The sequence below is a fragment of the Budorcas taxicolor genome, chromosome 8 (genome assembly GCF_023091745.1).
Source record: "Budorcas taxicolor isolate Tak-1 chromosome 8, Takin1.1, whole genome shotgun sequence".
Taxonomy (NCBI): Eukaryota; Metazoa; Chordata; class Mammalia; order Artiodactyla; family Bovidae; genus Budorcas; species Budorcas taxicolor.
Genome location: NC_068917.1, coordinates 67,866,184 through 67,891,350, shown reverse-complemented (window position 1 = coordinate 67,891,350; position 25,167 = coordinate 67,866,184). Strand labels below are relative to the sequence as shown.

Here is a 25,167-nt window from a genome sequence, read left to right as displayed (position 1 = left end):
TTCATTTCCTTGGTTACAACATTCAGCTAATACCTGTCCAGTCTCCACCACAGCTTCTTCTGATGAACAAATGAGATGATTCATTGTTTGGAAGTGTTTGGTAACTGCAACATGTTGTACAAATGAAGGGCTTATGATGTAAACTAGTATTCACTGGACAGCAGTCACTTAAATTTGCATTCCTATCAGGGACAGCTAATATAGGATGCAGCTGGCTAGTGTGCTGTGTTGTTTTAATTATTCTGGCAACTGTGGAGGTAGCCTCTAATCCACCACCAACTGTGGCTGGCATTCTGCATGTGCTCCATCTATACACAGTTCAGGAAGCTGAGCTGGAACCATGACTGGAAACCGACTGCTCTGCTGCAGTCGGTTATTTTAAGGCTAGCTGAAACAGGAGAGTCTCTGTACAGACTGGTACGTGCAGAAGCCAGAGCTCCAGCTCCAGCATTTAGAGGCAATGACTGTGACATGTAGTGACAGTTGTGCCACTCTACACGATAGCTATGGCGTCATACTGTCCCACACAAGTGAATTCAGCATTCTCTGTAGATATCTAATTTGCTTGTTCTAAAATGTTACCTTTGCGTAGCATCAAAGATGCATTTATCTCCTTTCACCTGCTGTTTACTTCATACCTTTCAGATTGTCACAATCTTGGGAAGACAATTGTGGTGATCTAAAAACTATCTGCTTATTTTTATAGAGGCCACATGGGAACAATGGAAAGAAGATAGGATCCATAATCCAATGACTTGGTTTGAGTTTTAACTGTGTAGTTATACTGCTTAACTGCTGAGTGTCCTGATATAAAATGAGAATAACAACATGGGAGGGATATATATTTTGAGGGCACCTGAGATTTTACAAAACATGTTTATATATTATCTCATTATCATTGTTAAGCTATCTTAAAATATTATTTACATTCATCGCTATTTTCAAATTATCATAGTTGCTACATCTGCCACTAGATCTTGCTATTTATTTGATTAAAAAAATGAATGTAAGTATATTGCTACATCATAATTTTAAAATACTTTGATAACTGTATTTTGATACAGCTGATTTTCTTTGGATTGTTATTACATAAAATTTAAGCTCTTAAAATACATGTTTCTCAGAAGGGAGTTCACAAGGTTTACCAGATTGCCAAAAGAGTTCATAGCACAAAAATGTTCAGAAAAGTCCAAACTAGATAACTATTAATTTCATGAGTCAAGGTTTAGAACTAAGCAACTTTCTTGTCTTCCTCTTATGTTTGTCTTTCTTTACGTACTCATACACAAGAATGCGCATGTTAGATAGATATACCTACACATGGAGGCCCTATAGTTTAGTATTTAAAAGCATGGACTTTACAATCAGTCTTGCAGGCTTCAATCTCAGTTCTGTTCTTTATTAGACAAGTTACTTAATCTCTCCACATCTCAGTATCCTGACCTATGAAATGAGGGAAGTAAGAGTACCCCAAACTCTTCGTGGTGTTTTGTTATTAAATGAGTTCACGTGTTACAAAACATTTAAGATGGTGCTTATATAACATAACTTTATGAATGTTGGCTAATTTTATTATCATTATTAGTATAGATGCATATGCCTGTAAGTATATTTGTAAAAATATACATGTGTAGGCTTCCCTGGTGGCTCAGACGGTAAAGAATCTGCCTGCAATGTAGGAGACACAGGTTTGATCCCTGAGTTGGGAAGATCCCTTGGAGAAGGGAATGGTTACCCACTCCAGTATTCTTGCCTGGAAAATCCTATGGACAGAGGAACATGGCAGGCTACAGTCCACGGGGTCACCAAGAGTCAGACATGACTGAGCAACTAACATTTTCACTTTCATGTATGTAAGCAACCATTTACAAAACCTTTAATGACCATAACATTTAAAGCCAGGGTAAAGGAAAAAGTAACCTAAAATAATGTCACTGCTCTCTGACTTATGAGGCTCCCTGCCACACCTAACTACTGTGTTGGGAGACGTTACAAACAAAGAGAAACAACGATTCAGAGAGATTTATGTAAGTTCAGAGTATGGACAGGTCAACAAAAGTTATAGTAGAATCAGAAATGGTGCTGCCTGGCTACCTTACCACTGCAAATACCCCAAACACTTTTAGCAATGAGGCCAGGATCCATCATTACACACAGTGAATATTTACTAATTATTTTGTTTGGTTTTTACAAAGAAAGAAGGGTTATTCTTTGTTAGCATTTAGAGATTTTTCTTTTTGGGACATTTCTGAAACTACACAAGATTTGATCATTTTACTGTAAATCCAACCTACCTATTGTCTGCCATGTGTGATACTAGATATTTTACATTCCTTATCTAATTTAACTGTCCCACAGGCACAGTATTATAATCTCTAGTTTACAGATGAGGAAAGAGGCTCAAAAAGGTCAAGTGGTTTAAGCCAAGGTAATATAATAAATAAATAACAAAGCCAGGGCCGTGGTGGGTCAGTGGCTAAGACTCATGTTTCCAATGCAGGGGGTCTGGGTTCCGTCCTTGGTCAAGGAACTAGATCCCACATGCTGCGATGAGAATTGGGCAACTGAAAGACCCCACATGCCTCAACAAAGATCAAAGTTCTGCAGCTGCAACTAAGACCTGGTGCAGCCAAATAAATAGATTACTTAATTAAAAACAAAAGACAAGGCCAGAATTAAAATCTCAGGTTTATCTGACTCTAAAATCTGTATCCTTTTTACTATATTACACTGTACAGTATTAAAATGAATCAACTAAAATATATTATCCACAATACCTCTGGTATTCAATTAAATTATTTGAGCTTAATGTTAACAGAAAAATCTACACATCTATAAATGATAGGCATAAAATGAAAGGATTTTACTATGTATGTTTGTTTTTAGGGCCCAGTACTGAGTCCCAGTTCATCTGAATCTAGGACGTAATAAGCTATGTTAAAACATTAATCCACTGTATTAGGTTAAACACTAAGAACTGCTACTAAAATGATGTCTCATTCAGGAAAAGCCTCTTCACTCCTCCTCCAGGACAATGGGCAGCACAGAAAGTGTTCGATTTAATTAGCTGTGTATGTAGAAAGAGATGCTCATCTGTTTCCATGGAGTCAAACACATCACGACACACTTCTCCATGGAAACAGAGAAGGGAAAACAGAAAATGCTAAAGTGAATGAATTCATGGAGCAGTTGGTGAGCAAAGATTGAAGGAAAAAAATAATTCATCTGTAGTACTATGTTGCTAGTTTAGAAAAGAGAAACAGCATATACTTAAGATATCATCATTCATGCTACATAAAAGAACATAGAAGATACACTGAAATTTAAGATGTATCTTAATACTGAAAAATAACATATTATTTGGTGGGAATATATAAATGTTAGGAAATACCACAGAGCAAAGGTATTACTGTCTTTGAACAGAAGACAAAAATGGCATAATTCTTAAAAGGTGAACAATATTACAGCTCAAAGTGAGTAATGAGTAAGGGATTCCTTAGACAACACAATAAAATACATAGAATCAACTTATAAATACATTTGTCAGTTCTGTATTTGTTTCATATCATGATTGCTTCTTTGTTTTTAAGGAATTTTTTCCTTTGGAGATATAAAATAACAGAAATATTTTAAGTTTTATTATATAACACATTAATTTGTATGATTGAGCCTATACTGCACACTTTGTTCCCCTTAATAATTATATTTCATGTTAAAATAATGAAAGAGTTATAAAATATGTTTTCTTGAGGAGTTCTGACTTAAAAATTTTTTCCCAATGAAATTTAGCCCTAACTTGTCTCTTAATTCAACTCAATTCAGATTTAATCTCAGCCCTCTAAATGATTATAGACTTATTGGGAGGAAAGATACTTAAAACAACGAAAATAATTTTCATTCACTTCTTCAACAAGCATTTCTCATGTGCCTACTATGTGCCAAGCACTGTGCTGGATTTTGTGTGTATAAAGACGACTTCAACAGACCTAGTCTATACTCATGGAGGCTATTAAATTAGAGAGAGACATTAAAATAGTCAAACATACACATACACAGTTATGACCTGAGATAAATTCTATGAAAGAAAACTGAAGAGTTACAAGAGAGGACACAGTGAACAGACTTCACTGAGATTCAATGGGCAGAGCAGGCTTCTATGAAGAAGTGACCTCAATGATGAGATCTGAAGGATGAGTAAAGGTCAGCCCGACAGACAATGAGGAGAATAGTATTTTAGGCAAAAGCTTTGAGATGGAAAAGGGCTTACAGATTTGAGAAATGAAAATAAGGCAGGTTTTTCTAGGAAGAGAGTGGTGAAATGTGAGGTTGGAGAGAGAAAGAGGTATAGTTTCAAAATTTTGTTCCAAATACAATGGGAAGCAATTCAAGTGTTTTGAGCTCGATATAACTGAATATACAATTTTTAGTACAAGTAAACATGGAACATTTAGGAGAAAAGTCCAAAAAAGGCAAAACTAAACTATAGAGTGTAAGACATATGACTAGGTGGCAAAACTACAATATAATTATCACATAAACGTCGCTGCTACTGCTAAGTCACTTCAGTCATGTCCAACTCTGTGTGACCCGATAGACGGCAGCCCACCAGGCTCCCCCATCCCTGGGATTCTCCAGGCAAGAACACTGGAGTGGGTTGCCATTTCCTTCTCCAACGAATGCAAGTGAAAACTGAAAGGGAAGTCGCTCAGTCGTGTCTGACCCTCAGTGACCCCATGGACTGCAGCCTACCAGGCTCCTCCGTCCATGGGATTTTCCAGGCAGGAGTACTGGAGTGGGGTGCCATTGCCTTCTCCGACATAAACGTCAAGACACCATATTATGCCAAGAGGGAAGGAGCAATGAACTGGGGCTTCTAGAAAAATAATGTCCTGTTCTCTGACCTAATGTTGACTACATGCACTTTTGCTTCATATTTATTCATTAAATTGAACATTTAAGTTCTATGGGCTTCTCTATACATATATTTCAAAATAAGAAAGTATATTTTCTTTTCTTTCAGTAAAATATAGATGGAGATAAAGATGTGGGGATAAAGAGTGCAGATGGCTCGAGAAGCTTGGTTTTGGTGAAAAAGGTTGATAATTGTGCCCCATACCACTCTCTCATTCTTTCTTTCTGGGAACTGAGCACCCTGAGTTTTAGCCAGGCATGATGCCATTCAGGGAGAGAGGTTTTTTTAGGCTCTTTGTCCTAGGCGTGGCTCTAACTCCACCCACTTCCAGGATGACAAATTGCTACCCTGCACACTCTCTTTCCCCCTTCCTGCTGGCTGGGCTCTGACAACAGTGAAAGAATCTGCCTTTGACCCAAAGATGGAAGCCACATGTTGAGAATGGCAAAGTAAAGCTCTAGCAACATCCCTGGATGATTCTGTAAAGCAGAGATGTCTCTCCACCCTAGACTGCCCACTTACCTTTGTTCTATTATGAGAATGAAATATACCTCTATCTTATTTAAGTCACTGTTAAAGCAGTTTAGCCCATGTACTCATACATTTACACAAAGGAAGGCTGACAAATATGGCAATACCTAGAGGCAGATACCTAGAAGGAGCAGAGAAGGATTTTTAAATAATGGAGCTAACAGAGCATGTTTATCTTCAATGTTGATAAAAGAATTTAGAATAGAGGAAAAGGTTGATGATGTAGTAATCCGAGGTTAAAAATATGAAACAAGATTCCTGAGAAGACAGACGTAGGGAGAAACTATCTTTGACAGAAAGGGATATTTGCTCTGTTTCAGCAGGAAGAGAGAAGATGGGTGAAGCTGTAGGCTGACATAGTTATTAGGCTGAAAGTTGGGAGAGTTCCTATTTAGTGTTTCCACTTTAAGTAAGAAGCATAAAGAATTAGCTAAGAAAGGGAGGGAGGGAGATATGGCAGTAGTCAGAGTTTCAGTAGAGGAAAAAGGTATGGGACAGTCATATGGAGAAATGTAATATGATGAGCAGTCTTGAGTGCCTTTCTGAAGTAGGAAGGCATGAATTTAAGGTGTTACCAATCTTCCACACAGGTTAAACTGTTCAGGGCTTGACAGAGGTAGATGGATTAGGTCCATCCAGAGTTGGGATTGCAACAGCCAGGTGTCACAGGTGAGAAGAAAAGGGAGTTCTTCCAAGAGAAGGATTTTAATAATAGACTGTGGAATCAGGGCTGAATAGAAAGGAAAGTAAAAACAGAAGAATAATGATGGTCAAAAGTGGAAAAGATAATGGACTGGAGGACTCAGTGACACTGAAAAACTATCATTCTCATTAGTAAATGAGCTGGAACTGAGAGTTTTAGTTGAATGGTGGGAGTCTGAGTGAAAGAGTCAGAGGTGGTAGAAGACGTCAAATTCGAAGAGTAACTGAATGTAGATAGCTGAGGTGAAGTGAGGATCACATCTCTGAAAGAGAAGAGAAATCTTTACAGAGATGTGGTAAGAGAACTTTGTCCTTGAAGATGAGTTGGAGTTTGCTTAGCAGAGAAGGTAAGGGGGTAGAAGGTAAAAAAGGGGGAGAGGGAATAGATGTATAGAGGAAACAAAGACAAAATTTATGTCATATTGAGGAATAGAAAAACTAGTCATCAGTTAGGGTGCATGGGTAGAAATTCCTGCCAAAACGAGACATTTAGAGTGAAAATACATTCTAAAGGAATAGGTATGGAGGTTCAAGTAGTGTTGACTTTAAAGACTGGGTTGTCAATCATGATGTCATCAAATATTTAGTGGTATGTATCGAGATTACAGATAACAGATTTTTATATTATTTATTTTCTTTGGGACTAACGACTTGTGACTATGTAGATTTGTGGTTTTTGCAGTCTTGGAAAATTCTCAGCCACTGTCTTTTTCCTGTTTACTTTATTCTCTAGAGCTTCTCTAAAAGTTCTTCTAGAACCTGACCTTTCTCTATATATAAGACAGGGTGACCACTATCAACTTCAATCAGCTGAATCAGTGATAAGAACATTTAATCAATTTAAAATCATTGAAGTTCAAATCATTTGTAAACATTACTTTGGGAATATATTAAATGTTATAGATCATTATCTAATATCTCATTCCAGATCTCTGTTCTTACAGAGATCTCTAATAACAGATGAATTACTAAAAGACAAATTAATTCTCTTAGCACCTTAGAGTACCTATCTAGTTCAGTTCAGTTCAGTTGCTCAGTCGTGTCCGACTCTTTGCAATCCCATGAACTGCAGCACACCAGGCCTCCCCGTCCCTCACCAACTCCCAGAGTCCACACAAACCCATGTCCATTGAGTCGGTGATGCCATCCAACCATCTCATCCTTTGTCGTCCCCTTCTCCTCCTGCCCTCAATCTTTCCCAGCATCAGGGTCTTTTCAAATGAGTCAGCTCTTCGCATTAGGGGGCCAAAGTATTGGAGTTTCAGCTTCAATATCAGTCCTTCCAATGAACACCCAGGACTGATCTCCTTTAGAATGGACTGGTTGGATCTCCTTGCAGTCCAAGGGACTTTCAAGAGTCTCTTCTAACACCATGGTTCAAAAGCATCAATTCTTCAGTGCTCAGCTTTATTTATAGTCCAACTCTCACATCTATATATGACCGCTGGAAAAACCATAGCCTTGACTAGACGGATCTAGATTTGATGCCACATACACAGGTATTTCTCAAGTACTTTTCATCTAATCTAAAAACCACAATTTTAAGTTTCAGGACTTAATTTCTTTCTTGTCCAAGTCTTGAAACCAAATATAAACAATAATGTATTTCCACTAAAACGTGTGAGTAAACTGCAAATTAAAATGAAAAAATTTCCTTAGGACAAAGAGTTATTTTTTCAAGTTTCTGTACTTAAAGAGGAACTTGGAGCTTACCTACGATAAGCTTGTGAAGAACACCCTTATCTCCATTAATAGCAGCAGCATGAACTTGGGATGCTAATGAAGAACCGGGAAAGAACAAGTTCTCTGACCTGTTCATAGTCTTCTCAACAACTGAGCAACCTGAAATGATGATGCAACCAATAAATATCCATAGGAAACACTTCTGAAATCCATCTCACCAGTTCTAAATGGGTATGTTATAATTATGGCTTACTAGAAACACTTCACCAGGATTCAAAATGTCTACAGTCCTAGTTTTAGAAGAGACATAAGGAGCAAAGCAGCTGAACTTCTGTACAAGTTGCTCATCTGTAAAATGAAAGGATTAGATGCTTCTAAGATGCTTATCAAACTGAACTGAAGACGCTTATCAGGGGCTGAGGGAAAAAAAAAAGGCTAAGTATTTAACGTTAGACCGGGGTTCAAAAGGCACAGTGACTGGCTAAGTTAATACAGGTGATTTGACTCCACATAATACTAACTATTAGAACTGATACTGGGACTAAAGGTGATGATGAAGTCACAAAATAGATAATGATATAAACTTATCAGGTTAAAACTACCTAGATTTAAGTGCTAAATTAGAAGGTACCTCATTCTTTCTTTCATGCCCACAAAAGGAGGCATTTTTATTTGTTCTCTTCTTGTGTCCACCACGGAAATATACCTAGTTAGAGATCTTGACCTCAGGAACTTATCTTGGAAATCACACCATTAGGATAAACCATGTTTCATTAAGGAAAATTTTGCTGACTGGTCATTTGATATGGTTTGATAGACTCTTCTAGAAATGCATTAACTGCATAGGAAAATAGTACATTCCCTATCATAAGAGTGCTTAAGCAGAGATTGGATTATGTCAGAAAAGGAGCAGGAAGAATTCAAGTACCTGATGGAAGGAAAGAGGAGTAGTTTCATCAATGATGATAAACTTGCATCCTAAACTTAAGATGTCCTATCAAAGTTTCAAACTTGAACCTACAAGGATAAGGGAGATAAGTACAAGAAACACGGGGAGTGATAAGTAACACGGCAAACTGGATATGTGTACCTATCTAAAGGGAGCGGCTGTTAATTGGCTTCAGCTAATATCTACCATAAAGGTAAGCAAGCCCTCTTCTGATTTTAACAAAAAGTGAAACTCCAATCCCTGTGACTCTCTTTTGTAAAATAAATTTATTACAGTTCATGAGCTTGACTGTCGTTGACGAGGATTATTGGTTATTTTAAAGTGAAAGTATTTTCTTAATTTTGTAAAGTTTAGCTCTTCATGGCTTTATTTTGCTGACAATTTCAGTTCATGTGTTGGCAGAAATTATGGGCCTTTTGAGAGACTTCTGTCATGTTTGAGCAAGTCTGTCATGTCAGAAAAACCAGTTATATGCAGGATTAAATTAAAGTGACTTAAAGAAGCTGCAAAACAGGGGTGGAGGTTAAAACACAGAAGAGTAATTATACTTGGGCTCAAGGTCCAGTTCTTTAATAATATGCAGTGTAAACATAGGCTACCTCAGCTCTGCCTTCCCGTAAAATATGAAACATAAAATCAGCAGACCATGCAGATTCATTCAACAGGTTGAGTGGCAACTATGTGATAGGCACTGTTCTGATCTCTAGACATTGTTCTGCACTTTAGATCACTCAAGGTGATCAGAGTTTTGGACACATCACAATCACAAAAAAAACTTTTAGAAAATAAATTAAAAATTTTATCTCAGTTATATATATTTATATACATCTCATAATTCTTAGCAACTTAGTACAGAAACAGGTAGATAGATGGTTTTCAGTGAATGCTTGTTGAGTGAAAAATCAGTCATAGGCTGAGTACTAAGTCCAGAGGGTGACCAGGGTCAATGTTTAGTTTCTTGGAGTAATGAGTTCATACTCATCTGTCTCAGATCTTTCATAACTCCTCATTTCTATTTACCAGAGAGGTTGGTGAGTGGTAAAGAGATAAGAACACCAGACTAGGAGAGAGGAGACCTAAATAAAAATCTTGACTCCATCACTATTTAATTTTGTCAGCCTGAGAAATCCTTTTTAAAAAAAAAACAAACCCTCAAATGTATACAAAAATTTTTTAGCGCTGTTTTTCATTAATTTTTATAGATCAAAACCTCTTAGTTATGAAATTCTATAAAACACAAAGGTATCATCATCAACTAACTATAAAATAAGTCAGTGTAATAAACGCTCTAATAACTGTAGAAAACTAGTGGTGCTGTAGTAGTAGTACTGTTAGTCGCTCAGTCATGACTGACTCTTTGCAGCTCTATGGACTGTAGCCCGCCAGGCTCCTCCGTCTATGGAATTCTCCAGGCAAGAACACTGGAGTGGGTAGCCATTCCCTTTTCCAGGGGTTCTTCCCGACTCAGAGACAGAACCCAGGTCTCCTGCATTGCAGGCGAATTCTTAACCATCTGAGACACCAGGGAAGCCCAAAGTGGTGCTGTAGTCACAAGCAAAGGAAGAGTAACTGCGATTAGGACCAAAGGATTGGTTGTTTGGAAAGTTCTCAGAGATGGTGACTGATATCAAACCAGGGTCTCCTGCAGTGCAGGCAGATTCTTCAGCAGCTGAGCTACCAGGCAAGCTCAGTTGAGATTGCTTGGCTACAATTGGCTGCACGGCGATCTAGCTAGGTGTTCGTAAATGAATCTGGAGAGCTAACCGGGCCCAGGTTAAGTTCCTTAACTGGTTGGCTAGCAAGTGTTGTAATTATCCTGTAGGAGTGATCCATTCATCAGTAGCAATCACTCTCGAACTGAGCTTTTCAGTTTACAACGGGCTTCCCCAGTCCATCCCATAACTATTCCTTACAGGAGTCCAAAGTGACAATTACAGGTAAGTCATTAACACATTCCACTGAAACACAACAAGGGGGTGGTTCTGACTTTATAATACTAGAACTAACGCAGAGAGAAGAGCAAGTAGGCAAGGAGGCCAGTGATTGGAGCTTCAGGCCACAGCTCAGGCCAGGAGGGCCGACAGTTTGAGGCAGGGGCTAAGCACTGCAGACCGATAGGAGCCTCCCCAGCCAGGCCCCCTCTTACTCACCGTCGCCTCCTCCAGGACTCACGTCCTGGGGGCGGCTCCAGGAGGCACGACCCCCGCTGGGCCGCCCCTCCTGCCAGGCCAGGCCACTACATCCAGCTGGGGCTGAGCCCACCGGGCTGAAAAGTAGTGGAACCCCTCGGAAGGCAGCGCCAGGCTCTTGACGGCACAGCCTTCTGGGAATTGTAGTTCGCGTCCCCTAATAACTCTCCCCCACGCCCTTTCTATCCCACAAGGCCCCGCGCGCGGCCGACTTGCTGGACCAGGCCCGAGAGCTTGATGGGAAAAGAGTTCCGTGCATTTGATGACGTGCTTTTTGAGAATGGCGCAGGACTACATGTTCCGACGGGCTCTGAGAGAGGCAGGACCCGGAAGTGAGGGTGTGCGAGGCCTCTCTGGAAGTTGTCCCGGGTGTTCGCCGCTGGAGCTCCGGGTCGAGAGGACGGGGTCCCGCTGCCGGGAGAATCCTCCACTGCCGCCGGCGCCCGGAGCCCAGCCCTTTCCTATCCTAACCCAGCCTTCTCCAGTCCCAGACGCCAGCGCCTGTCCCTGCCGCGGACTCTGGCGTTACCATGATTCCTGCCATCTTCCTATCCTTACCCGACCTCAGATGCTCCCTGCTTCTCCTGGTGAGTGAGTGAAGGAATGACAGACCCTTCGATAGATGGTCTGTCTGTCTCCCGCCCTTACCGAGGGGGACACAGCTTCTCCTACCCTTGCTTTCCTGTTTTTTCCTCCTGGTGGCGAGGAGTGCACCCTCCCCCGCTGCCTTCATTCTCGGCATCCGTCTGTCCGCTTCCCAGGCCCCGGGTTCCTGAGGCCTGAGAAACCACGGACGGAGAATGAGACCTGTAAACCCGAGAATTAGCCCTGGGAGAAGAATCTGTGGGAGGGTCAGGGCGAGCAGCGCCCCTTCCCCTGGCTTTCGGAGGTTGTTTCAGTTCAGAGGGCTCATGAACTTGGTGGTAGTCTGTGTCCAAAAGGTCGGGGCGTAGACCTTCTGTTCCCTCCCACCCCCTTCTTTTGGGAACAGTGTGAGGCCGACAGGTGCTGGGGTCTTGTGAATCTCGCTCTTGAGCCCTGAAACGGTGCCCGGGTCGGCGGAGCCCTCTGTTGTGGCTTGATACGATTGGTTGAGAACCCGGAACTGGAAGCTGGTTTGGTATCCACTGGGGGAGCAAAGGTTTGAAGGGTGGAGGCTGTGATTACCAGAAAGCCTCAGCTCAGAGCCTCCTTCACATCTGGTTATACTGCCCTTCTCCACCCCGAAATTTAAGTAGAGTTGTTCTTCAGGCTCCTGATTGGTGAATGACCAGGTTTTGTGCATACATGTGCACTTATTCCTTAACTGCCTCACCGGCTTAGCACCATCCCATCTTGCAAAGGAATCTTCCCCCACTCCGTCTTCCTCCAAAGTACATCTTAAGTGTGCAACCTGAGTAATCCAGGCTGCAGGTCAAATTTAGACAAAAGTGAAGGACTAACTCCATGTGGCAAAATGATGTACTTTTAATTGAACTGTTGTTATAACACGATATTTGAAAGTACTTTAATTGTAAGTTTTTATAAAGCTAAATTTAAGTTGAACATTAAGTTAAAATCACTCTTGACAATGTAAGAAATATAATTCAATGACTCACAGGAAGTCATATAGCTGGTTACTGGCAGAACTGGGATTTGAAGCAAGTGTCTTGACTCAGTGATTATTCTGCCATATCACGTTAAATTTTTAATGTTTGTGTATGAAATAGTTTCTCTCTGCCTGTCCCCTCTCTTCCTGTTTTCTCTCCCCTCTCCTTCCTCTCTCCTCCCTCTTTTCTCTGCGATTTTTCAAGTCATATTCAAAGGCCATACCCAGTACCTGGACTTTTTCAGAGGAAAAGTGCTATTAAAGAACTAAAGATAGTATGTCAAAATACTTTTGAGAACTAAAAGTTGCATATAAACATGGTAATGTTACATGATGAAGTGTCCTGTTGTCACTTCTTATAATCATAGGGTAACGAGTGTCTTCTCTATAGAGGAAAATATTCTGTAGAGAACTATTTCTGGTAATCTTGCATCATACCCTGTGGGTCTCTTTCTTCTGGAGTACTAGAATAATACGCAGAGACCACTGTCTTTAAGGGTAATAGATACTAATCTTGCCATACCCATAAAAATGGCCAGAATTATGAGTTGTTTGCCAGAAATTACTTCTAGGTTACAAAAAATATAAAGGGCAAAAATCATAAGAGATTGAAAAGAAAAGGTGAAATACTGATTAGAGAAACTATAAGATTCACTGGCTATAGAGCTAAATTTAAGAAAGAAAAATAATTTGTTTTGAAATAACTTACACTTTTTATAGAAAGCCTACAAACCTTGTTAGGCATAAAAAATTTTTTTCTAATACTTTTCTAAAATCTAGTTAACATTTTGTATACTTACCTCTCTAAATAAATGTAGCAGAATAGGTACATAAAATACATAAGGTATTTTAGAGAATAAAGGTTAACCTGTAAAGGTTAATACGCTGGAAAATAAAGCCCAAGAAAAGGTTTAGTAAACCAGAGTTACAAGCGGAGCTAAATTCAGTTTGAACACAGTGTTTACCAAAGTAGTTTTAATAATCATATCCCAGTTAGCAAATATTTATAGAACATCTGTCTGATCACAATTTCAATTACTTACCCAATTGCCAGTTCTGTTCTTGTGATGGAACCTGCTTACTCAGTAGCCCACCTGTCTAAAAATATATCCTTTATCTTCTCTAGTGTACTTTCTTCCTCCTCCTTCCAACTTCCACTCTCAGACTTCAAGTTTATTCCCTCCCTCATTCAGCCATTGAATATCTAAGTTCCCACTTAGCTGAGGTCATTTTCTTTCTCTCCCTTAAATGGCATGCTCCAAAAAGCCATATAGTCTCTTACCACAGTGATTTTTTTTCAGGCAAACTATACCTCCACCCTGAAGAACTAGATCTGTTTAGTGGTGTTCATAAGATGACAGCTGAAACATAAAATCCTAAACTTCTGTATGCAGGTAGTTCCCCTCCCTCGACCTCTATCTCAAAATCATTTTGGGATATATCATGCTATGGCTTAAAAGCCTTTCTGGGATGGGTAACTAAACATAAAAGTTCAATGTAACAACTTTTTCTTCCCTGAGTTTTTATGTTTAGATAGCTTTAAAGCCAGGGTCTTAGACAATGAGTTCTTGTATTTTGGGCTTGCTTTTTGAAACACACGCTTTGCTTTTCAATTATTTTTAAACTCTACTGAATTTGCAGCATGTCTTGGGCAAAGTCAGGTATTGTAGACACTGATTTTGGGTAAATCAGAAAAGGTATTTGAGTCACCTGGCAAATGCAAAAAAGGCATAATCCTCCTGATGCCTTTACTGTATGTCATTACATTATTACTGTTATGATTTGAATTGATCCATTAGATGTGCGATTACAACTCTAGTTCCTAAACTGCATAATCTCTGCCTCTATAATTGTTTATCATATTTTGAGGATGATTTGAATGCTGGAGCAGCATTTCTCTGCTAAAGCTCCATGTATATAATGTCTGGATTGGGAAATTCCTTCTCAGTTGTGTGTGCTTTTAAGGAGAGCTACCTGAATCAGAGAAAAAGCATCTGGCCAGATGTATCATGGCAGTATCTTTTCATTTTGCTATGTGACAGTCTTTACTTGGCAGCTCATAGGATAAGTTAAGGGGATGTTTTATCACTAACCAAAAAATCAGTTACTTATCCATTAGCTCTTTTCTGCTTATCTTTCTGAGATGGGTTTACTCAGGATTAAAAGTGATCATTTTCCCCTTAAATTATTTATTTCTTAATAGTTCTTCCAGCATTGGTTTTGTACATGAGTTTTGAGAGTATGAGATAAGTGAAATAAGACTAAGTTGGAATGAAGTTGTCTGATACAGCCTAAACCACCTTTTCTGTGGTTCACAGGTTTATAACATGCTGCTCCAGTTACTTTATGGAGAAGGCTTTCTCATTAATCTCTTGATGGTTAGGTTTATAGATCATAAATTGTTACTAGCCCTAATTGCCTTGTGCCTGGACATTATTGTTCTCCTGGTTCAATATGTATAAGAAGCCAAGAAGTGTTTGCTTAGGGAACTAAGTAAATCAGAGAGCTAAGTAAATATTTGTTTAAACTCTTTAAGTACCTTAAAAAATAAGTACAGTAGAATTCAGAGATGTCAGTTTTAGCCATTTGTGGCTATTATAAATACTGATTCCTGTCATCAAAAAGAGTACTTCTGGATACATGTTGTTACATTTAGAACTCTGTGGGTTATTTATCCTATTGATATGGCTTGCTCCAGATCAATGGTTTATAAAACCTGGTTGCTCATTAGAACCATCTGGGCCAATTTTAATACAATTCTGTGTAGGTCCTCTACCGGGCTAGTTATATCTGGGGGACCTAAACATTGCTTTTTGTTTGTTTGCTTTGTTCTTAATTCCCAGGTCATTTGTTTTTTCTTTAGTATGTTTCCCTAAAAGATGAGAATTAAACAACAGAGCAAAAAACAGAATACCATTGTCACAAGTGGAAAAAGTAACAGAAATTTCTTTATATCATCAAATACTTAGTGTTAAGATTTTCCTGTTTTAAAGAGAAAAAAATTTAACAAATTGAATGTTCAAAGCAGGAGCTGTGTAAGGGCCATACATCCCAGTTGGATTATACATCTCTTGTAAAATTTTTAAATCTTTGGCTTCTCTCTCAATCTCTATTTTTTTTTCCCTTGTAATTTATTGCTGAGAAACTGGGTCCTCTGTCCTATATTATTTCTCACTTTCTGAATGTTTCTGATTGTGTCCTCGTGGTGTGGTTTCATGTTTCTCTGTTCCATTTATTCCCAATACATTTGTAGTTAACTTTTATGTGGGTTTAACCACCAATGCAGTAGTTAGGTTCATTTCTTTTTCAGTTTTTAAAAAGTTATTTTCTAATATATAATTATCATTATGTAAGGTTTACTGCTTTCAAAGGAATCTATAAAACAAACTGTATTTACAGAAGGCTATCCCTGGTCTATTCTCTTCTTTTAACTTCCTCCTAATATAAGAAAACTTAAAAATTTTTTTTTAATTTTTATTTCTTTCTTTTAAAAAGAAATGTAAGCAGTCTACTTGTATCTGTATATCTGTCTGTTTCTCCATACACTTTGTAAACTGTAGCACATTATTCATTCTTTCTCTGCCCACCTCACCCCTCTTAAAATCTGTAAAGTGTATCCTAGAGTGTAAAGTGTATTCAGGATAGGAATATTCCTTATTTCTTTTAAACTGTTTATTTCTCCTCTGGGTAGATGTGGATACTATTGTTCCCATTCTTTTGCTTTAACAAATATGTTAAACTACTTTCAGAACTACTTTTGCTAGTGTATCTTTGAGATATTAATAGATTCCTGTAATTGAAGTTGCTCAGGCAAATAATAAATGTAACTTTGTAGCTGTTGCTAGATAGTGGAAATTCCACAGGAGTTTTGCCATTTTGAGTTCTCACCAACAAGGTAACAGACTTTTCTCATTTATTTTAACTCTTTATCACCTTAGTTGATCCTCAAATTCAGTCAGATTGAGAAGCACTGGAGCGTACTACTCAACTCAGTAGTATTTTGGTTGGGTTAAAACTTGTAAAAGCCTTGTAAAAAATGTCTGATTGTCACAGTTACTGACAACATGTTCCACACTGTAGACTCTGACTTTTAATAGCTTTGTAGTAACTCAACTTTTTGATGCACTATATTTTACTTCATCATTTGTTAAAATATTACTATTTTAATATAAATGATATTTTTAATATAAAATACAGTTATTGGTCATCTCCAGTTTTCCAGTTGTTAAAAAAATGTGCAGATGATTCACATACAATGATATTCACTATAGATCTGCAAATATATTCTCAGGTTAGTTCTCTAGAATTGTATATCTTAAATCCTTTTTTTTTTTCTTTTATGGTATGTCTTTTATTTAGGATTTCTGATACATTGGACAAATTTGCCCTACTGGAAAGTTATACAGATGTTTATTTTTATGAACAATGTAAGAGTATATCCACTTCCTCACACACTAGTTACAATGGGTGTTTTTGTAGTCTGTGCCAATTTAGTAGACCAACAGTATTATCTGGTTTAAATGTACATTTATTTGATTACAACCAAAGGTTTGTTTTCTTCATAATTACTGATTATTTATAGTTCTGCTTGAATATGTATGTATGTTTGTTATTTCAGTTCAGTTCAGTTGCTTAGTCGTGTCCGACTCTTTGCGACCCTGTGAACTGCAGCACACCAGGCCTCCATGTCCATCACCAGCTCCCAGAATTCACTCAAACTCATGTCCATTGAGTCGGTGATGCCATCCAGCCATCTCATCTTCTGTCGTCCCCTTCTCTTCCTGCCCCCTATCCCTCCCAGCATCAGAGTCTTTTCCAATGAGTCAGCTCTTCGCATGAGGTAGCCAAAGTACTGGAGTTTCAGCTTTAGCATCACTCCTTCCAAAGAACACCCAGGGCTGATCTCCTTTAGAATGGACTGGTTGGATCTCCTTGCAGTCCAAGGGACTCTCAAGAGTCTTCTCCAACACCACAGTTCAAAAGCATCAATTCTTCAGTGCTCAGCTTTCTTCATAGACCAACTCTCACATCCATACATGACCACTGGAAAAACCATAGCCTTGACTAGACGGACCTTTGTTGGCAAGGTAATGTCTCTGCTTTTGAATATGCTATCTAGGTTGGCATAACTTTCCTTCCAAGGAGTAAGCGTCTTTTAATTTCATGGCTGCAATCACCATCTGCAGTGATTTTGGAGCCCCCCAAAATCAGCCATACTGATTCAGAATCTGTACTTTAATAGTGTGCCTTGTTGATTCATATATGACCATTAAGTATGAGAAGTACAGCTGTAGACATCTAAAAAGAAGCAAATTTCTTCTCATTGGCAGAATCAGAAGTCTTGAAAGAAGACGAGAACAGAGTCTTCAAAGGTTAAATTGATGAGTTAATTTTCAGTCTTGAGTGGAATGAATAAGAAAGCTTATATCCTTCAATGACAATAAATCTGTATCATGATTTGGATACCTGTTTTTGGGGTTTTCTTTCCTTTTCTTTTTTTAAGGATTCTTCCTGTGTGGCTCACTGACATGGCCAGATGTCAGAATTGGCCCTAAAGAAGCTAGCAAACCCTTTGGCCAATTTCCATTAGAACAGCTCATTATTATCTTAGCCAAAATAAAAATCATGGTCGTTAGTGGATTCTCCGTAGTATTCCAGTTACTCCACTGAAGAGGAGAAGGACAAAAATGCGACTGTGGAGAAATTTTTTATGTAATGCCATGGATTTCAGGTCTTGGTTCTGTTCTTGTAGAGACTGCAGTCAGATTCTAACTGCTTTGATTCCTTCAGTGATGTTGTGATCAGGATCTCTGATTCCTCTAGTTGTGTGATTTTCTGAACCTTGAACATTATATTTTAATGTATCTAATTTTTAGTCACCTGAATGTGTAGACATGAACATTACTGAAATAATACCAAAAAAAAAAAAAAAAGGGAAAAGAAGGAAGAAATCATCTCAGAAAAATATTTGAGTATTGGAGCTAAAGAAAACTGTCAGGTGAATTAGAGTACCAGTACTTTTCCCATTTCTTCCTTAAGATTAAGAGTCTAGTAGTGGAAGGAAGCTGTTGTAATTGAACTTAAGAGATTTTAGAAAAAGATCTTTAGGCATCAGAAGAATTTTTAGCACTGGAAAAAAGGAATTTCTATGGGACTCTATTGTTAGTGTTTTGCTCAGTTCACTAGGTGGGTCATGTGCGGTAGAGTGACTGAAGGTTTAATTATCTATAACTGTACTGTAAATTCATTAAAATGGAATAAAATCTAAAATTCCATTCCTCAGTGACACTAGCCGTTTTTCAAGGGCACAGTGGTCACATGTGTGTGTGCTCAATCACTCAGTTGTGTCTGACTCCTTGCGAACCTTTGGACTGTAGCCTGCCAGACTTCTCCGTCCTTGGGATTTTTCAGGCAAGAATACTGCAGTGGGTTACCATCTCCCTTCTCCAGGGGATCTTTCTAACCCAGGGATCGAACTAGCATCTCCTGTGTCTTCCTGCATTGCAGATGAATTCTTTACCCACTGAGCCATGATTAGTGTATTGAACAACACAGATGATGAACCATTTCCATTGTTGCAGAAAGTACCATTGGATACTGCTGGTCTAGTTGTCATCTGTCTCAGAAACCCAAGACAAAGGTGAGGTAAAGAATGAGGAAAATGCCTCAGATAAATAGTGTTTCAGTGCATGTGAGGAACATATATCTTGCCTGTCCAAGGGGTAGCAATAACCTGGAAAAATGTTAGTTGTCTTATTAGCACAGATTTGTCTTTTGGAGAAGGCAATGGCACCCCACTCCTGAACTCTTGCCTGGAAAATGCCGTGGATGGAGGAGCCTGGTAGGCTGCAGTCCATGGGGTCATGAAGAGCCAAACATGACTGAGCGACTTCCCTTTCACTTTTCACTTTCATGCATTGGAGAAGGAAATGGCAGCCCACTCCAGTGTTCTTGGCTGGAGAATCCCAGGGATGGGGGAGCCTGGTGGGCTACCGTCTATGGGGTCACACAGAGTTGGACACGACTGAAGTGAATTAGCAGCAGCAGCAGCCTGATAGCAAATTTAGGGAGACATCAGACAATATCCCTGGGTTGGGAAGATCCCCTGGAGAAGGGAAAGGCTACCTGCTCCAGTATTCTGGCCTAGAGAATTTCGTACACTGTATAGTCCATGGGGTCTCAAAGACTCGGACATGACTGAGCAACTTTCACCTCACCTCAGACAGTATAGTTAAAACTCAAAAATAAGAGTTTGAGTGTTTAGTACTGATTCATCTACTAGTTCACAAGGCAGTTTAGGACAAGTCACTGTCCTTCTTGGGGCTTTGTTTTTCGACTGAAAATTGAGTAGGATTGCATAGACTGTTTGGGGCAGTCCAATGAGCCTTCCACTGGAATGTGACTGGGACGTTGGGATTTGAGGGACTACAGTTTGTCTCCATCATAAAGTTCCTTTTGAGTGCTTCATCTTCAGAAATGATACTTTAGAGAAAACTTTATTGATTAAGAACATTGCTACATTTTAGTTATTAAAATTACCTGTAGAAAGATGGCCCCCATATGTTTTGTTTGCCTCAGGTTTCAGAAGGATACCTTTGCCAGGAGTTTAATCTTCTAATCTGATAAACCCAGAAGTTAATGTGCATTTTTCTTCCTGCCCACTTTACAATGGCCAGAAGTTACATGAGTTCATTAAGACAAACCAATATCTAATATATAAAGCATTTTCTAAGAAATTTGAGCCAACTCCAAAATGTTGACGAAACTGTGATTTAGTGATGGAGTGAAAGTGTTAGTTGCTCAGTAGTGTCCAACTCTTTGCAACCCCATAGACTTAGCTCACCAGGCTCCTCTGTCCGTGGAATTCTCCAGACAGGAATACTGGAGTGGGTTGCCATTTCCTTCTTCAGAGGATCTTCCCAACCCAGGGATTGAAGCCAGGTCTCCTGCATTGCAGGCAAATTCTTTACCGTCTTAGCCACCAGGGAAGCCCAGTGATGGAGTAGAGATTATGAATATAAAGGGAAATAGTAAATGTAGTTATAATTCCTTGGTCCTTTGGACAAGATACTCTCATATTTACATGCCTGCTGTTGAGCTGGGTTTTTTTTTTTTTTTTTGAAGTTTTATAAAATGTAGGGGAAAATGCCAGCTGTTAAAATATTACTGAAACAATATGGAAGTCTGTTTATGAGTGAAGAATGGTTTCAATTGTGTGTGTGATCTAAGAGAGAGTTTTTTTCTTTTTGGCTGTGCCAGACAGCATGCGGGATCTTAGTTCACTGACCAGGGATCAAACCTGTGCCCCTTGCAGTGGAAGAGCTCTAACCAGTAGGTTACCAGAGGATTCCCTAAGAGAATCTGACCCAACTGCAGTAAAACCCCAGCTAGCTTCACTTTCACTTTCCACTTTCATGCATTGGAGAAGGAAATGGCAACCTACTCCGGTGTTCTTGCCTGGAGAATCCCAGGGACGGGGGAGCCTGGTGGGCTGCCGTCTATGGGGTCTCACAGAGTCGGACACGACTGAAATGACTTAGCAGCAGCAGCAGCTAGTAAAAGCTCATGTTTCTGTAATGACTTCACATTCTGAAAGAGCTGAGATAAAGAAGAGCTGTAATTTTTTTTTAGTAGTCAAAATAATTCTTTGAAAACAGCTACTCAAATGGACTGATTCCTCAATTTTTCTAGCACCAGTTTTTACTATTAAAATGGATTCTGATTCTCATAGGAAGTCTTGTGATCTCTTCACAATTAACACAAGTACCACAGTGTTGCAAAATATTTGGTTCTTAATTTAACCTTTGAATGAACAGTTTCAGGTACCATAATTTTGCTTTAGAACTGTAAAAAGTATGCTGCATTTTAAACCACATTCTATTTATTTGTTTCAGAAACTGTCCAGTTTATTATTTAATTGTGCCTACACTCTGATCGTGAGTATCTTCCAGAGGCAAAGTGAAGTATTTTTTCCTTAATAATAACTTGAAAGTATATCAACTAAAGAAAACTTCTAGGAGAATATTTAATTTAGGAGTCAGAGATTTGGGCTCAAATCTTGAATCTGCTGCTTCTCACCTTTTGTTGTCTCGCCTATTAACTTCTGAGGACTAATACAGGTTTTGTGTCTGACTCATACGAGGTGTTATTTCCATGGTTCTACGATTCTGTGGAACAAAAGTGCTAAAAAGGTATCATACCTTTTTATTCTCAGGTACTAGTTTCTGGTACAATACCTTACACAGATGAAGTGCTCAATAATAATTTTGTTGAGTGTATGAAACAAAGAAAAGGTAAGTCTAGGGTAAGGAGGATCAGGAATGCCCAGAGGAGTAGGAGTTTGTGAGCATCACCAAGAAGGTGAGCTTTGGACTGGGTGAGGGAGTCAGCCCTTGGGATTTCCTGAGGGGAAGAGCCTTCCAGGCAAGGGCATTAGCCAGAGTGGTCCCTGATGTGAGAGTGTCACAGGCATGTAGAAGGAGCAGCAAGAAAGGCAGTGTGTGTGGCATGCTGTGAAGAAGGTGCAGTGCATAAGAAGAGTAAGTCGTGTACCTAAACACATTTTGCAAAGCTGTCTTTATTGCTGACATTTTCTTTTTTCTTTTTTTCTATTCTGTGCCTTATTTTTTTTTTAAATTGCTGATATGACCCAAGAAGGTAGAACTCCCTAACAGGCTTGATGGTAATATTGATCTCAGCCATGGCCCAGTTGGCTCTGCTGGGAGTCACCTTGGCTGTTTATCCCAGTGTTCCCCCAGTTTGCTAAATTGAAAATATTCTCTGGTGTGTAACATGATGGGTCACAACTTGAAGTTGTAATAATTCAAGCTGTTAAGACAAAAGATTTCCTGACATTTTTTTTTTGATTGCGAAATGCAATATACTTTCATAGTACAGAAAAGCATAATGAAGAAAAAAGTACATACTCCTACCACTGAAACATTTTAGTGTATATCCATCCTTCCAGTTTTTATGTGTGCATATTTGAAAGGACTTTTTAACAGTGAAATGTGTGTTCTGAACAATGTAGTATTGGGCACATGTTCTTGTTTGGTCCTGCTGTAGTCTACCATTACTGGCTACCTGAGAACAGAAGCTGCCCACGTGTGTACATGCGTTTGTGCCCATGGAACTTGGAAATGGCATTGAGCTTGACCACTTAATGTTAGAAAGTTATTTAGTTTTTCAGAGCTTCCTTTTTCTTGCCTGTCAAATAGAATACAGTCCTCTCTTTTGAAGAGTTCAGGGAAGACAAAATGAGACTTTATGAGTGTGTCCATGGTACATCATAGGCATTTACATTTTTTTATTTCTGTCATGTTTTAAGTGCTCAACAAATGTTGTTTAGTTTAAGGAGTCAGTGAGTGGATGAATGAATGATTGAATATATTTGCTCTTTTAGGTAACTTTCAAGTTGTCCATCCTGTGGTATTACAGTTGTGTGCATTAGTTGTGTGAAGTAATAAGCTAGCATGACAAGCTTCCAGCCCCTGTGGTCTTCTGGTGCTGATTACACTGTCAGTATTATACCAAAGAAAAAAAACAACTTGAAACTGTGACCATACAGTGAATAAATTATTGCCTAGAACCTGGAATGTTAGGTCTATGAATCAAGGCAAATGGGAAGTGGTCAAACAGGAGATGACAAGAGTGAACATCCACACTAGGAATCAACGAACTAAGATGAACTGGATGGGTGAATTTAACTCAGATGACCATTATATCTACTACCGTGGTCAGGAATCTCTTAGAAGAAATGGAGTAGCCATCATAGTCAACAAAAGAATCTGAAATGAGTACTTGGATGCAATCTCTGTTTGTTTCCAAGATATGCCACAGTAATCCAAGTATCCAATATCACAGTATCCAAGTCTATGCCCCGACCAGTAATGCTGAAGAAGCTGAAGTTGCACAGTTCTATGAAGACCTACAAGACCTTCTAGAACTAACACCCAGAAAAGATGTCCTTTTCATTGTAGGGGACTGGAATGCAAAAGTAGGAAGGCAAGAAACACCTGGAGTAACAGGCAAATTTGACCTTGGAGTACAGAATGAAGCAGGGCAAAGGCTAATAGAGTTCTGCCAAGAAAATGCACTGGTCATAGCAAACACCTTCTTCCAACAACACAAGAGAAGACTCTACACATGGTTATCATCAGATCGTCAACACCGAAATCAGCTTGATTATATTTTTTGCAGCCAAAGATGGAGAAGCTCTATACAGTCAGCAAAAAGAAGACTGGGAGCTGACTGTGGCTCAGATCATGAACTCCTAATTGCCAGATTCAGACTTAAATTGAAGAAAGTGGAGAAAACCACTAGACCATTCAGGTATGACCTAAATCAAATCCCTTATGACTATACAGTGGAAGTGAGAAATAGATTTAAGGGACTAGATCTGATAGAGTGCCTGATGAACTATGGATGGAGGTTTGTGACATTGTACAGGAGACAGGGATCAAGACCATCCCCAAGAAAAAGAAATGCAAAAAAGCAAAATGGCTATCTCGGGAGGCCTTAGAAATAGCTGTGAAAAGAATGGAAGCAAAAAGCAAAGGTGAAAAGGAAAGATATACCCATTTGAATGCTGAGTTCCAAAGAATAGCAAGGAGAGATGAGAAAGCCTTCCTCAGTGATCAATGCAAAGATATAGAGGAAAACAATAGAATGGGAAAGACTAGATATCTCTTCAAGAAAATTAGAGATACCAAGGGAACATTTCATGCAAAGATGGGCTTAATAAAGGACACAAATGGTATGGACCTAACAGAAGCAGAAGATACTAAGAAGAGGTGGCAAGAATACACAGAAGAACTGTACAAAATGATCTTCACAACCCAGATAATCACAATGGTGTGATCATTCACCTAGAGCCAGATATCCTGGAATGTGAAGTCAAGTGGGCCTTAGACAGCATCACTACGAACATAGCTAGTGGAGGTGATGGAATTCCAGTTGAGCTATTTCAAATCCTGAAAGATGATGCTGTGAAAGTGCTGCACTCATATGCCAGCAAATTTGGAAAACTCAGCAGTGGCCACAGGACTGGAAAAGGTCAGTTTTCATTCCAATCCCAAAGAAAGACAATGCCAGAGAATGCTCTAACAACCCACAGTTGCACTCATCTCACACGCTAGTAAAGTGATGCTTAAAATTCTTCAAGCCAGGCTTCAGCAATACATGAACTGTGAACTTCCAGATGTCAAGCTGGTTTTAGAAACGGCAGAGGAACCAGAGATCAAATTGCCAACATCCGCTGGATCATCGATAAAGCAAGAGAGTTTCAGAAAAACATCTGCTTTACTGACTATGCCAAAGCCTTTGACTGTGTGGCTCACAGTAAACTGTGGAAAATTCTTATAGAGATGGGAATACCAGACCACCTGACCTGCCTCTTGAGAAACCTATATGCAGGTCAGGAAGCAACAGTTAGAACTGGACATGGAACAACAGACTGGTTCCAAATAGGAAAAGGAGTATGTCAAGGCTGTATACTGTTACCCTGCTTATTTAACTTCTATGCAGAGTATATCATGAGAAACGCTGGGCTGGAAGAAGCACAAGCTGGAATCAAGATTGCCGGGAGAAATATCAATAACCTCGGCTATACAGA

At 39.2% G+C, this 25,167-nt stretch overlaps 2 protein-coding genes across 3 annotated transcripts in view; one reads left to right on the top strand and one right to left on the bottom strand.

The window, feature by feature from the left end:
- The window catches only part of INVS (inversin), a 133,783-nt gene extending 122,754 nt beyond the window's left edge, over positions 1-11,029 (bottom strand). Inside the window, exons 1-2 of the mRNA XM_052644796.1 lie at positions 10,928-11,029; positions 7,859-7,987 (exon numbers count right to left, since the gene is read on the bottom strand). Of these exons, the coding sequence (XP_052500756.1) occupies positions 7,859-7,964 (106 nt within the window). The 5' untranslated portion in view covers positions 7,965-7,987; positions 10,928-11,029. The remainder of the gene's footprint in view (positions 1-7,858; positions 7,988-10,927) is intronic.
- A 298-nt stretch (positions 11,030-11,327) lies between these two features.
- The window catches only part of ERP44 (endoplasmic reticulum protein 44), an 88,250-nt gene continuing 74,410 nt past the window's right edge, over positions 11,328-25,167 (top strand). For both annotated transcript variants that reach the window (XM_052645073.1, XM_052645074.1), the window contains exon 1: positions 11,328-11,553. In XM_052645073.1, coding sequence (XP_052501033.1) covers positions 11,497-11,553 — 57 coding nt within the window. In that variant the 5' untranslated portion in view covers positions 11,328-11,496. The remainder of the gene's footprint in view (positions 11,554-25,167) is intronic.